The 15,205-nt window shown below is 40.0% G+C and overlaps 2 protein-coding genes and 1 pseudogene across 3 annotated transcripts; 2 read left to right on the plus strand and 1 right to left on the minus strand.

The window, feature by feature from the left end:
• Positions 1-2,380: 2,380 nt before the first annotated feature.
• LOC101467166 (deoxyribonuclease gamma-like) lies at positions 2,381-4,305 on the minus strand (annotated as a pseudogene).
• Positions 4,306-4,854: 549 nt separating this feature from the next.
• Positions 4,855-10,629, plus strand: LOC101464571 (keratin, type II cytoskeletal 8). 2 transcript variants are annotated; one of them, XM_014412749.3, is made up of 10 exons: positions 4,855-6,450; positions 6,662-6,873; positions 7,041-7,101; positions 7,199-7,294; positions 7,409-7,573; positions 7,767-7,892; positions 8,522-8,742; positions 9,558-9,604; positions 9,713-9,784; positions 9,882-10,629. In XM_014412749.3, exons 1-10 carry the CDS (start codon positions 6,205-6,207, stop codon positions 9,971-9,973), a joined length of 1,338 nt encoding a protein of 445 aa, XP_014268235.2. In that variant the 5' UTR covers positions 4,855-6,204; the 3' UTR covers positions 9,974-10,629. The 2 variants fall into 2 exon arrangements, with proteins under 2 accessions (XP_014268235.2, XP_014268236.2); XM_014412750.3 differs by having other exon boundaries at positions 9,716-9,784.
• Positions 10,630-11,319: 690 nt separating this feature from the next.
• On the plus strand, positions 11,320-15,200 carry si:ch73-233m11.2 (NACHT, LRR and PYD domains-containing protein 3). The gene is made up of 9 exons (XM_004546048.4): positions 11,320-11,523; positions 11,634-13,227; positions 13,319-13,480; positions 13,557-13,730; positions 13,830-14,003; positions 14,119-14,292; positions 14,398-14,571; positions 14,652-14,819; positions 14,919-15,200. Exons 2-9 carry the CDS (start codon positions 11,645-11,647, stop codon positions 14,986-14,988), a joined length of 2,679 nt encoding a protein of 892 aa, XP_004546105.1. The 5' UTR covers positions 11,320-11,523; positions 11,634-11,644; the 3' UTR covers positions 14,989-15,200.
• Positions 15,201-15,205: the final 5 nt, after the last annotated feature.

A 15,205-nucleotide genomic window follows, 5' to 3' on the forward strand; every position in this document is an offset into this window, starting at 1 on the left:
CAATATTTATTCAGAATCCTAAAAAGAAAAAAAAAGCTTAACTTGGTTAAGCTTGGTTATTTGGGAGGAGAAAAAACACAATAAACACACTTTAACAGAAAAGTGTGTGTGTGTGTGTGTGTGTGTGTGTGTGTGTGTGTGTGTGTGTGTGTGTGTGTGTGTGGTAGATTGATGGTTCTGAGTTACTTTCTCACTAGAGAATGCAAATTACTGTAAAGTTGTTTACTTTTAACAACATTGGACAAATGCGCTTTGCAAAGCCTGATAAGAAAGCTGGCTAACTGTGCAAGTGAACAGACTCAACCCTATCTTTAAGACAGGAGAATCTGAAGGATTATAATCAAATATCCTGAAGATAAATATGAAAACTGCATTCAAAATTACTCTCTATGCAAATTGAATGGAAAGTCAGCAAATACAATCAGGTTATCTGTTTTAAGATTGTGTGCTGAGGCTTATCAAACAATAAAACTGTAAAATTGTTCATAGTCAGAAAAAAAATATCTAAGAATAAAGTTGCCTCTTTTCTTTCTAATCATCAGGGAAACACGAAGACATTACACGCTACTGCAAAACTTTAACGCTCCTACTGTTCACACACAGATTTCTGAGGGATTTTCCAGGAATGGCAATGCTTTTTCAGAGAATCGATTTCGGATCAGAAATCGCTGATTTCCTACTCGCTGATCTCTAATCTGGAACATAATCTGCTCTGGAGCAGGTTATGTTACTATGGCAATTTACAGAGATAACAAGTGAACCGCCTTCACACTAACCCACACAAACCCAGGGTTAACCCTGAGGTTACCTGGAAAAGACTAAATCCAGTTCTGTAATACAGTGTGTGGTCCGTGTAACCAGTTTGTTTTTGATCACAGATCAAAAGGTTGTTGAGATATTAACTCAACTCCAATTTTAATTTGCTGTGACAAAACTTAGAAACACTAAGACCCAGTTTATAGATCATGTGCACCAGTTTTGGTAAAGATTGTTGCTCAGACAGTTCAAATTAATTTCAAACATCACAGTTGGTCCAGCTATAGACCAGTCTGTAAATACAAGTTAAGCTTTATTAGGTAAAATAAACAAAAAACAAAAGCTCTATGACTCAAAGCTGAACTCGGGCTTTGGACCAAAAGATTCTAAGTGTTAGTAAAATCAGTTCATTATTGCTGTTATTTATATACAATAAGAAAAGTGAAAATGTCCCAAAGCCCCATCCTTTTAAACTTGGATGTAAGATTTCATGACCTTTTATCACCCCAAATGTATAGATTAGTTACAAAATCTTTAAAGCAGATGTATGTGAGAAACCACTGAATTCATGACACATTCGGTTCAAAAATGAAAACTGAATTCAAAAATGACACTCCCAAATTCCTTCATAGAGGCTACACTGCACTAAAACATCAAAAGAAGAATAACATCTAATCACAACAAATGAGAGGCGTAATTTTAAATTCCAACTGCAATTTGCAAATTACCTTTGGCCTGTATTGCACTGAGAATGTTTCGTCACACAGATATGACTGATTCTGATACATGCAACAATGCAAATATTGGGTCAGGCGAGTATATGTCACTATTCTTTATTATATCCACTCTTTTTCACAATGCTAAATGACATTTAAGGGTCAAAAACACCAAGAGAGCCAGTGATTCAGTTGTTTTCATTCTTCCTGCAAACATACCTTCTCTATTGAATAGAAGTGTTGACGGGAGGCAGGCAGGTGCACACGCCATGCCTTTTACGCAGCCATGCCTTTGTGATTCATGCAAAACGCAGTTTGCATGAAGGGAGTACGTTGGTAGTTTGCTCCAAAATCCCGGATTGCTTTTCAGTGTACTGGTAAAACTTTGAATTATTTTACACACCCTAAGTAGCGAACAGTCCAAAACACTTCCTGTTCTTTCATTAAGGAGCACTGTTTTAAGAGACTTCACAGTTTTCCTCATGTTTTATCAGCGTGCTGACCTCAGCAGTTTGGTGTATCAGCTTGTCAGCTTGCTTGTCACGTGCTTCATGATGTTGTGATGTGGACATTTCTGTGCTCTTTGTGCAGAGGAGGTTTTTTTTGTTTTCTGTTCTCATGCTGTCCCCCCATAGGAGCCCAGCATGAGTAGAGGTCTCTTTTTTCTCCCTCCTCGTCTTGCCCATTGTAGTGTACATTTCAGTGTTTTTCCATAATACTACCGGTCTCTGACCTGTCTCCCCATGTGATGTCTGTGTTGTGTATGTAAGGTCAGGGAGGGTCCCATTTTGCTGCAGGGGAACTTGCATGTGACAAATAAAGGCTTTCTTGACTCGACTTGACTCTTGAAATACAAGTTAAAATGCATTTGGAAATCACTGCTTTCTTCCTTTATGTGAATTTTCCATCTAGTTTTCTGAGCTGGGTTGTATCCCAGCTTTTTCCACATCTATCAGGAACAAGATAAAGTATATTAGTGTTTTGCTCTTTACCTGTCACAGCTCTCCTGAATCCTTGCTGGGTGTCAACAACTGCACATCTGTTGTTGCTCTTTTTCACCCAAAAGGGAATAGCAATTCCACCTCAACGGGGTAGTGATCGCTCACCCTAAGGGCACAAGGATTTGTGTATAAAATGAAAAATAGAAAAGAAAAATAGCCATTCAAGTGCATATCAAGAAGAGGGATAGATCAGATAGCTCACCATTTCTTCTGTCATTTGAAACTCTTTGTGAAAGTTAAATGGTTTAGCTGAGTTTGGCACAATGGCTGCCAGCATATCTTCTCCATACACAACTATCCTGTGGAAGATGTGCATTCATTCAATTCATGAATTCACATAACAACATATGCAGTTGTGGTTAGACATTTACATACAGTCATCATGGGTATAAATGTTATGATAATTCTGGGCTTTCAATAATTTCTTTGAACTGTTCATTTTCCAGGGTGCAATGATTGTGCAGCTTAAATCTTGGAGAAACTAGCAGTTGTAGTTGATTGTGACCACTAAAGAAATAAATTCAAACGTATGCATCCAATTCTTCTTTCTTTTTTTTTAATCATTAAAGATGTATGCTGTATAATTATTCCATCCTGGAAAAAAACACTTCAAATAAATCAATAAAAGCCAAACATTACATTGACATTCATGCCCTCAACGAGGGCAAATAAACTTCTGACCACAATTGTATATCTTGCCACAAATCTTTCTAACAAACCTGTCATAAGCGTGATGATCACTTGTTTTTGCCCTGGTGTCCACGTTATCACCAATCAGCCAGTAAGAGTTCTTGTCACTGCGAATGTGGATCTCCTCCCTTTCCTTGGATGAGAGATACCAGCCATCTGCCCTGAAGTCTCCCAGGATCATTACATTCTAAAGGAAATTAAGAAAACAAAAAACAAAAACGCAGCTTTTCAGGCTAATACAACTTTAAATATCCCTAAAGAAAATATGAGGACACTGAGTGATAATTTACAGGTTGTGCAATAGATGTGATTCCTCTGATCTGATATCTCTGTCTCTATATATCTTTATCTATGTGTATCACAACTCAAAAAATGCATCGGGATCGGAACTATATCCCTCAGCACTGCAACAGAAACAGTTGACTTGACTCCAATAACATCCTCTGTAGTTACATACTGTAAGTTAAACATATTTGCCTGCTCACACAAGACACTAAACCTGATAAACCTGCTGCAGTCTGCTGTAATTAGCATGTCACGCTGCATCAGACTCATTCAACAAACAGATCCACGGTTAAAAATGACTCGTACATACTGCTGATGTCCCAGCAACTGACTAACATGTACACATACAGAACTAACTCCTTGTTCTGACTGAACCAGGTACCATAATCTTCAGTAGGGGCAAAGATTGACCTGTGTTATGAGTTTTAAAGTAGAGAATATAGGGCTCTCTTTTAAATGCATCCACATCATCGACCTGGTCATCCTTATACTGATAGCAATCGATAAGGTCGACCACATCGTCCCTTCCAGCAGGACAAAAAAATTATTCTATAGAGCTGTTCAGCTTTACAGTATGTGGGATTATTTGAGCTTGCCTGTACAGAAACAGGAACTGTTCCTTGTATCTGCTCCTTCCCAGACGGGTACTGAGCTGCTGAGCATAGTGATGGGTGATGCTGACCCTGAGATGTGGACAACAGTAAAAGTAAGCATACTTATAGGAAGAGACAGTTTTACTTTAGTCAGAAAATCTTTTTTTTTTTTTTTAAGTAAATTCACCCGTTCAGCTCTTCCACTAACACTCTAACAGAATCTCCAGTCACATTCACCACCTCCAGAATAACTATGATGTCATATCAAGACACAATCTACAACAAATAAGCTTTGTTAATAAAAGAAGTGCAAACAGTGTTATTGTTTTGTTTTTGTTTGTTTGTTGTTGTTTTGGGGTTGTTTTGAATCAATGATAATGAAAGCAGAAGAAATGAGAAGCGATTTTCTTTTTTACTAACCCTGATAATGCACCTGGCTACTTCCCAGTTTTCATTTTCACACTTGATAATGACTGTTTCCCAACACTCATGAGTGAGTGACATTGACAACAAATTTCCAAAGAAGAAATGCATTACACATGTTTTGTGATGTGTTGACTCTGTACACGGCGTCCTCATTTAAAGAGTTCATATCAGCCATTTCATTCTTTGGTTTGCCTCGCTAACGCCAAGGAGAAATGTTTTACCTTAACCAGGCTTGTCAGGACCGCTGGATCTGAGACCTTAGTCTCAGATCCAGCATTGATCTGAGACTAATGAATGAATTGAATGAAGCAATCTTCATTTCTGTCAAAGGAAGACCCGAAGGAAATATTCAGTGTCATGCAAAAAGCATTTTAAGTATACGCATGACGCTCACTCTGTTCTCTTGACTTTATTCAGCTCTGATGAAATGTTGAGCGGGTGGCACAGATTCAGTGTCATACAAACAAACCCTTATAAATCTGGTTATGTGAGAACATTTTTCCTTTGTACAGTAGTTGTTTGCTTAAAGGAAAGCGATGATTGGATAATTGGACGCGCAGGGAGAGAGGGAGGATTTGAAAAACAAACAAGAGAACAGACAGGTTTCCTTTTTTTTAGTACAACTGGTTTCTATTAACATTAGTGAAAACACATTTAATTTAAGTGTGGTAAATTTTTAAATCAAACTATTTTCCTCTTTTGTTCCATAGGATAATAATGTGTACTTTATTGATCCCAGTGGGGAAATTACATTTGACCCATTCACTCAGTGAAGCAGCGGGCAGCCACACCGGGGAGCAGTGTGTAGGGACGGTACCTTGCTCAGGGGTACCTCAGGGTAGCCATTCGGTGAATTCGAACCCCCGACCCTGCCCCATGGTTGATAATTTGTAATCATAACTGTCATAACTGTGTCAAATTTATCACAGCACAGAGGCAGCAGCAGTGGAGAGCAATCAAAGATAGAAATAAAGAAATACTTTAGTCCATAATAACCAAGTAAGGAGCTTCCTGTTAATGAGTGGAGTGTGTGAGGTTATGAGGGCGTAGTTAGTTGGTAAGGTTTTCCTTGTACTTTTTTGACTTTACTCTCTTACAATCATATTTACTAGTTTAGTACCTCAAGAAGAAAAATAACAGTTTTCCAGAAAATTTGTGACTTTTTTTTATTAAACGTACTACTAGAGTTTCAGGACTTCAGAGTTTCTCTTTCAGTTAAGGGAGGTTTTACGAGGTCCACTGATGTGCATGTAGTTTCCAGTGTGTAATGCATATTATAATATTTGGGAACATTTCCAAAAGTAACATTGCCTACTGAAAGAATTTTCTGCATATACTGACTTAAATTTACATTAAAAACTTGTGGCTCTGCAGTTCATTATGTTAAATAAAATCTTTCTTTATTCATAACAGGGAATGTTTTATTTTTCTTGATGACTTCTTGATTTACTGAGTTTTCAGACTGTGTGAGTGCAGACTTTTAGTTTGTTACGGAACTCACCTGAAGCTGTGGAGCAGGAATAGTTTCCTGTTGCATCTTTAAAGTGAGGGGTAGGTGGGAGAGCACGAGGTATGTGTCAAACTGGTTTACCCACATTCAATCACTTCACTATCACAACACGCCCAGTTCTGCCTTATAAAGCAGCCAAAAAGATAAAACGTGCACAACAGAGCTATACCACCACTTCTACCAGCTGAGCTCCCCATCCTTTCCAGCAGTGCAAACTCAACAGCACCATGAGTCTGAGGAGCAAGCGGAAGAGCCTGCTGAACTCACCTTCAGGGCGATTCAGCAGTAGTTCCATGGGATCCAACTCCATCCGCCAAATCAGCACCGCTACCGATATCAAACCAGTAACAATCGACAGGAGCCTGCTTGCCCCACTAAACTTAGAAGTTGATCCCACCGTCCAAACTATACGCACCATGGAGAAAAATCAGCTGAAGACTCTTAACAACAAGTTTGCATCCTACATCGAAAAGGTAAGAGGAAATTTTACTGTCACATTTAAAATCTTTTTATTATAAACCATTAAAGTGTCCTTGGGTGACTTGAAAGGCACTCATAAATAAAATGTATTATTATTATTATTATTATTATTATTCCAAGTTAACTCGGTGGCATTTGAAGCTTCTTTTAAAACCTAAAGTGGGACTGTGTTGGAATTTGTTCGTATCCCTTCTCGTGTGTCAGGTCAGACAGCTGGAGCAGCAGAACAAAGTGCTGGAAACCAAGTGGAAGCTCCTGAATCAGCAAAGCGCCCCCTCCTCTGATGATGCGGAGTCCATTATTAAGACGTTCATTTCCAACCTGGAAAAACAGCTGGAGCTTTGCAGACACGATAAAGTGAGGCTTGAAAATGAGTTCACAGCCATGGTCGAGACTGTGGAAGACTACAAGACTAAGTAAGGTATCCTGGTGGAAGAAATCAAACCACTGCTTAACAGGAGGTCAGCTTTGATATATGATAATAAAGTGGACAGTGATAAGAACTCTGTGTGTGTGTGTGTGTGGGGGGGGGGGGGGGGGGGTGTCTGTCTGTGTGTAATTTGATATTTTGTGGGTGTTTCAGGTATGAGGAAGAGATCAACTGCAGGGCCACTTCAGAGAATGATTTTGTACTGCTCAAAAAGGTGCAGTATGCAATGACACTAATACTTTTATTTGTGAGTAATAAAAAAAAAAATAGCAGTGAAAAGAAAAGTTGTTTATTTATTCTGTTGCTTCCAGGATGTGGATGAAGAAATTATGAGAAAGGTGGATTTGGAAAGCCAGTTGACAGCTATTCAGGATGAAATCTTGTTCCTCAAAGAAGTGTATCAGATGGTAAACAAGCTTACATTAAAAACCTTTTCAGAATTTAAATCAGTGAATTAAATTAGGTGTCATATTCTGGATTTTTTCCTCTTAACTTTCGCTGTATGTGTTGTTTTAAATAAGGAGCTGTATGACATGCAGCAGCGTGTGAAGGACACCTCTGTGGTGGTGCAGATGGACAACTCCCGCAACCTGAACATGGACCACATTATAGCTGATGTTAAGGCTCAGTATGAAGAAATTGCTGCTTACAGCCGTGAAGAAGTTGAAAAGTGGTACAAGAGCAAGGTGAAGGTCTAAGATGAATTCTTGCTCATTACTGTTGATGTAATAAACCAACTAGGAAAATGGGCATAGAGACATGAAAAGGGCTCAGAAGTTGCCGCTCATAAATCTACTACAACGTCAAAACGGCATTTGTTAACCCAATAATTACTGTGTTTATATCCTTGTCTCGCTGTTTGATATTTTTCCACACCAGTTTGATCAGATGAAAGTGCAGGTCCAGCAACATAACAGCGAGCTGCAAAACACTAAGGCCGAAATAGCTGAGCTTAAGCGAATGATTCTTCGTCGGCAGACTGAGATTGATGTTATGAAGGAACAGGTGAGTGAAGGGCTTTAAGACTACCTCATAGTCTGTTTGATCTTAAACTGGATTTTAACAAGTATCAAGAGGAACAACAGGTTTAGCTCCTGTTCTCATAAAAAGAAAGGAAACTGAAAACAAATCAAAGGAAACATTTTTTCATCTTGAACTGACAGCTAATTGCATACATTTAGTTATTGTTAGCTGCTCTGAAAAAGCAGTTTGGTTTTCCTGTTACCATAACCCACACAAAAACCCCCAATTTTTACAAAATCGGGGCGACCGTGGCTCAGGGGGTTGGGAAGCGCATCTGTAACCAGAAGGTTACCGGTTCGATCCCCGGGCTCTCTGTCCTGGTCGTTGTGTCCTTGGGCAAGACACTTTACCCTTCCACCTACTGGTGTTGGCCAGAGGGGCCGATGGCGCGATATGGCAGCCTCGCTTCTGTCAGTCTGCCCCAGGTCAGCTGTAGCTACAACTGTAGCTGCCTCCACCAGTGTGTGAATGTGAGAGTGATTGAACAGTGGCATTGTAAAGTGCTTTGGGTGCCTTGAAAAGCGCTATATAAATCCAATCCATTATTATTATTAAAATCATCAGGAATCACTGTGAAGCTCAGATTTAAATAAAGCTTTTCTCTTTGTCAGTATTCCCACAATGAGGTAAGCATATCTGATATGGAAGAGCGAGGGGAAGAGGCTGTAATAGATGCAAAAAGCCGCATTAAGGACCTTGAGGCGGCTCTGAGGCAGGACAAGCATAACATGGCCAAGCAGCTCAGAGACTACCAAGACCTCATGAATGTCAAGCTGACCCTGGATATCGAGATCTCCACCTACAGGAAACTCCTGGAGGGAGAGGAAGAAAGGTAAGCCAGCAGAACTTAGGAGGTTGCTGGCAACAATGTGTTAAGGAAGAAAATGGATGGATGGATGGATGGATGGATGGATGACCATTGATGTAAGGTTTCAGCTTGGAAACTGTCTACAGTGATTCAGAAAATGATTAAAACATATTAATCATTACTGATATTTTTGGTTGTATGAGCTACTGTACGTGCATACCATCTGTCATCCGACAGTTTAGATGGAAATTGGGTGTGGTATAGAAAAACAAAAAAACACCACCTTGAGCAAAAGCCTCAGTCAGAAACAAGAAGTTATTTGTTTGGTTTGGTTGTTTTTAATAGTTTCACAACCACATATTTGTCTCACTATTCAAATAGTTCACCTTGGTGTGTTGCATTAAACAATAAAGAACTGAGCCCAGGGGTGGAATGCAAACACCCACAGGTATTTGACAACTGGTGGTAACTGCAGTCGTAGAGCAGAGCGGCCTTTCAGGTGCAAGTTTGAAAGACAAATCTACATCCAATCTGCAAAGCCCAATCCACATCCAGAACCAGAACCAGACTTTGACAAGTAACACATAGATGAGATTTATGGTTTATTGGAAGTCTGTCTTCCAGTTTTATGGCAGGAAAAAAACAAAATGGTAAAACAATTACTTTGGGTAATTTGGTTTATCACTTGTCTTTCTTTGCTGGATCTTAAACATGAGACAGGTTTATTGCACAGCTCCCTCTAGAGCCACAAAGGGCTTTGCAACCTTCACTTGAACAACCGTGTGAATAACTTTACCAGTACATGCCCTATAATGTATTTCCTGCTTTCACCCTGACAGACTTGGTAAAGACTCTGTTATCAGCATCCAAACAGTGCCCAACAAAAGTAAGTACAGTACTGTATTTTACAAATAAAGATGAGATCATCTTAATGGCCTTCATCTCGGGGATCAGAGTGACACCCTCTTCTCTCTTTTTTCTGTCTTCTTTTCAGCAGCTGTTGCCAGTAACGACTGTGTTGATGGCACTGAAAGAGTGTTCAGTGTCCAAACAGTGCCCAACCGAAGTAAGTACAGCACTGTATTTTACAAATAAAGATGAGATCATAACAATAGCCTTCATCTCAGAGATCTAAGCGACGCCCTTTTCCGACTTCTCCACAGCTGTGCCCGTTACCATGCAGAGACAAAGGTCAGGTCCTGTTCTCATCAAGACAGTGGAGACCATGGACACGACATACACCGAAGGCAAATAAAACGCAGCAGTGCTCTGAACTGACCGATTGCTACTTAAAACTACCCTTAAATTAATCTGTTTTCAAACTGCTGTAACCTCACTGTATCAAAAGGCCATGTGTATCTGTGTCTCTGTTTTTCGTTTCCTTGTGATTCTGTCACATTAAATTACAAATTGTACTCAGCAACTGTAAGACGTTTGTTAGTTTGCTCTATAGATGTTCCTAATAACTATTAAAAACTATTCTTTTTATTGTTAGATCTTGCTGCACAGCTGTTGTTCTGATGTGTCTCTTATAAAGCATAAGGAGAAAATAGCTTCAAAGCTTTTACATTTTTTTTAATATGCACTAGATGGACCCAAAGATATTGGGTCACAACTTTAAATCTCTAAACTGAGGTGTTTTCAGTGTCATTGCCACAGGTATAGTCCAAGTCGTTTTAAGGAGCTCACTTCAGCTTTTTTGTTGCACTTTTATGCTTCACATCATGTACTAAGAGAGAAAGCTATCCAAACCTACCTGCCTCTAAAAATGAAGCAAACTTGAACTTCAGGACCTTGACAGCTAATTGGAAATTTGAATTCTGCTCTCTATCAGAAAATCCTGGAGTTGACTGTCCACCCATCAGTTAATGCACTGAAGCTCAAGCACACACACCCATACACACCAGTGTAATTCTAACACCCATAATACTATATTGTATATTTATATATTTTTTTCCAAACATATGTAGGTTTTGTTTTGATATGTGAATTTGAAAAGCATGCTAACAAAAATAAAGAGGGGAAAACCTTTGTTTTTTAAAAGTAAACATACATTAGCTATTAAGCAGCACAAAATACATACGGTAAACTAAAAAACACAAGTAGGTAAATGTTTTGAAGAGTTGGCGAAGCTCTGCCATCTGTAAGACACAGATGCATTTTGAAATCCCACAGCGATCTTCCTACTTTCAGCTAACCGCTATTTAACTGCGATCATGGCAGCCCTCCTGTTATTTTGCGTTATTTTTTATACTGGGTATTACGGTAAGAGAACCCGAGATATGATTTCAAAATAAAAGCAATCTTCCGGTGAATGTGATTCCAAAGAAAGTAATAAAAGTTCTTAACTTGACACTGATTTACACCGTGAGGGTGTACGGTTCATAAAGAGAAATTAGTATTTGGAAACATCGAGTTTACTTGTTACGGCTTTACAAGTCTTTAGAAATCTTCATTTTTAAATGTTTGTATAATTAAGAATTAATATAGTAGTAAATTTGTTATATTTAAAAATGTATTTATTTAAAATTATTGTTAAAATGTATTTATTTTGAAATCGCGTCTCAGTTTCTCTTACCGTAATGTCTCGTATATACAACCCAAAACAACGTAAGAGGACTGGCTTGAGGGATTAGTTAGGGTGTGACTTCTTCTTTCCTTTTTTTTTCTACCAGTATACCACAGAAGAGGCACTGCGCTCGTGTGTTTTGGTTTGTTTTCCAAAAGCACCGTATCCAAGGCAACTATTTCTAGTTGTGTTTATTGTACTTTTCTGTAAACACGTGAGCTGAGTTGTCACAGCTGGTAAGTAGTTTAACACACTGGAAATTATTAGTGGACACGGATGATATGTTGCCTGTTCTTGCACGCTTTAACCAAATTGTTTAATTCTGTCTTCTGGTTTATACATACAGAGATTAACGCAATGGACAAAGACTCCGTGCTAATTCATATCCTGAAGTCAAAGGGCACTCCTACGCTCCTTGGTGGAGACCTGCCTTTCAGAGTCATAAACGACAATAAGTACATATCCCCACTCTCTGCAGAAGGCGAAGTGAGAGAGGAAAACTTGCCCACCGTGGATCAAGCCATCCACACAGCCCTGAGTGGTGAGAACAAAACTGTTATCCTGATAGGCTCAGAAGGATCAGGTAAAACCACTACTGTGGAGAAGCTCGTTGTGGACTGGGCAAAGGGTGTACATCTACAGAACTTTGAATATGTCTTCCATTTCCGTTTCAAGGACTTAAATGCTTGTGAAGATGCACTCTCTTTAGAAACCTTAATCCAACGCTGTCACCACTATTTCCCTCCTCAGTCCATGCATCTGGTTCTGCAGAAGCCCGAGGATGTGCTGGTTGTTTTTGATGGTCTGAATGAGTGTAAGTACAGCCTGGACCCCTCTGTGCTCACCCTCTGCTCTCACCCGACCCAGGCAGTTTCAGTGGACTGTTTAGTGGCCAGTCTGCTTCACAGATCTCTGCTGAAAGGAGCTGCAGTTGTGTTGGCCACCAGGCCAACGGCGAATCTGAAGTTTCTTAGCGGTTCTCAGGTGAAAGTGTTAGGGTTTCTGAAGCCCCAAAGAAAAGCTTTCGGAAACTGCTTCTTTACAGATGCTGCTGCTGCCAACAAAGCACTTATGCACATGGAGAGGTCTCTGGGCTTTTATGATTTCTGTACATCTCCAAGATTTTGTTGGACAGTTTGCTCTGTTTACAAGCCTCTTATTGATTCTGGAGGAAAACTTCCCGAGACTTTATCTCAGCTGTTTGTAGATATCCTGGTTGGCTTGATCCAGACGCTCTCGCTGAGTCAAGCAGAGGGCACAGAGCTGGTGTTGGCCCTCGGCAGGATGGCTTCTCATTGCTCTGTTGAGCAGCATTTGAGCTGCACCAAAGCGCAAATGTATTCCTTTGGCTTTCAACAGTTTCTCACCTCAGTTGATACTTTCCTGCGAATAGATGGTGAAATGGAGTCTGATACATGTGTGCTCTCGTTCCACTCGCAGCTGATCCAGGAGTTCATCCTGGCATTGTCTTTCTTTTTGGGCAAGATGACGTATACGAGTGCTGAGAAGATGCTGAAGAAGCACGAAGATGGTACAAAGTTTCTAGATGTTTTCCTTTCAGGGCTTTCTGAACCAACTCAGCGCAGACCACTGGAGAACTTCCTGGGAGAGTTCAACCCTGATCGGGTCAAAGATTTCAAGCAGTGGTTTAAAAGCAGCTCAGAGGAATCACTGCAGGGATATAATGCAGACGAGCACTATAGATGCTTCCGCCTGCTTCATCAAGCTCAAAATGAGAGCTTGGTTAAGGAGATCATCAACTCCTCAGCACGAATAGGCCTCAGCTATGGCAGCCTGACCCTTCAAGACTGTGTACCTTGGAGTTATGTGGTTACATGCCTTGGTGGGACGAAGTCGTTGAATCTGTACAATACAAAGAATCTAACAGAAGAGATGGCAGAAGTCCTGGCTCCAGCTATGAGTCTATCACTCAAGATAGTGTAAGACAGGTTTAGATAAAATTGACATCATTTGATTCATATGTTCAAAGTGCATTGATTGTTGCTTTAAACTGTGCTGTCCACCCGCCAGCTTGCAAAGAAGCTTTTTGAGTACTGGGGCTGTTCCTCATCTCGCTTCAGCTCTCAACAGAGGAATTACCACGGAGCTGGATCTCTCTTACTCCCGCCTTGGTGACGAAAAGTTCAAAATCCTCTGCACTGGACTCAGAGACTGCAAGATACAAGAATTATGGTAAGAATTGCCCTTTTTTTTTAAGCAATCTTTGTTTTTAAAATTGGAAGAATGATTTACCTGCTTTGGGTTTTAGTCTTCAAAGTTGCAATCTGACAGAGGAAAGCTGTGAAGACCTGGTTTCTGTGCTGACCTCAGGCACCTCTCAGCTATGCTTGTTAGTAATGTCATTCAATAAGATTGAGGACCAGGGATTTGCAAAACTGTGCGACGCACTGCATAGCCCTCACTGCAAACTTCAAGAACTCAAGTATGTACTTCAATAGTGTAGTTTTCATTAAAACTTTTGTATCCTGTCTGCTTTTATTTAAATCACTGACATACACACATAATTATTGTTTATTGAAAGGCTTGACAGATGTGATCTGACTGAAGCGTCCATGAAGGTTTTTTCTGCAGCTTTGCGTTCTGGACAATCAGAGCTGAAAAAAGTGATACTGGCACGAAACACGATGGATGACAGCGGAGTGGAGGCTTTGTGCGTATCCCTGCAACATCCACTCTGTAAACTACAGAGCCTCAAGTAAGACTGTTTAAATAAAACTGCATCTGTAGATTTAAAAAAAAAAAAAAGTAAAATATAAGAACACAAAAATCACACCCCTACATATTTTTCTGCCTTTTAACTTTTCTTTTAGTCTCTATACGTGCCAGCTGACAGGCGCATGCTGCTCTCATCTGAAGGAGGCCTTAATGTCGGAGTACTGTACTCTATCAGAGCTGGAGCTGTCAGTGAATGAGTTAGGCCAGGAGGGGGCGCTGTTGCTCTGCCAAGCCCTGAGACGGCCTGGTTGCCCTTTAGAAAAACTTGGGTAGACTCATTTGTATTAACTTTTTAGTGACAGAGCAACACCTTTCTCAAATATTTAGTGAATTTCAGATAACAGCATTATTGTGTGCTTTGCCCCACCCTACAGTTTGACACGATGTGAGTTAACTCAACCAGTCTTTGAGGAACTGGGCTCAGTGCTGAAAAGTGGGACTTCTCAACTGAAGTCCCTGAGCGTGGGTTTAAATAAAGTAGGAGACCAAGGGGTTAAACATCTCTGGGATGCTGTTGCACACCCAAGCTGCCTGTTGGAAGAGCTGGAGTGAGTTGAAAAAAATGATGTGATCATAATCACCACATTATAGTCCACTACATTTAAATGTTGGTCTGTTTGTTTTGTAGTGTTGAAATGACCCAGCTGACCAATGCCTGCGTTGAAGACTTGTGCACTGCAATAAGAGCCAGTAAGACACTGAAGAAGCTGGAAATGAGAAACAACTCACTGACCGATGCTTCCATCCCAGCACTTGTCCAAGTCATGCAGGACAGCCACGGGATGCAGGAGATGAAGTAAGCGCGATTCACTTTAGTTAATAACGCTTAAGCCAGAGTGTGCACACGAAAGAAAATTAAGTGTCTAACCACTGCTGTTGTTTCTAACTCTTTCAGCCTGAAGTACAATGATTTCAGCGAAGACCTTTTTGAGATGTTGGAGAAGTGCACGAAAATAATATACTGAAGAAGCTTGACTCAGATTGCTTAAAAATTACTTTAAGTTTTGTTTTCTAAGTATTATTGTTGATTATTATAAATGTTACTCATGGAGATTTTTGCTTGCTACAGCAGTGAGGACAGGAAGGTTGTAACGCGTACGCATGTTTATACGATGAATCCCAACAGTTCCAAAATGTTCCTACCATTTACTCTTCCAATAAAATATATTTAAATTATTATGG

Source organism: Maylandia zebra, linkage group LG20 (genome assembly GCF_041146795.1).
Source record: "Maylandia zebra isolate NMK-2024a linkage group LG20, Mzebra_GT3a, whole genome shotgun sequence".
Taxonomy (NCBI): domain Eukaryota; kingdom Metazoa; phylum Chordata; class Actinopteri; order Cichliformes; family Cichlidae; genus Maylandia; species Maylandia zebra.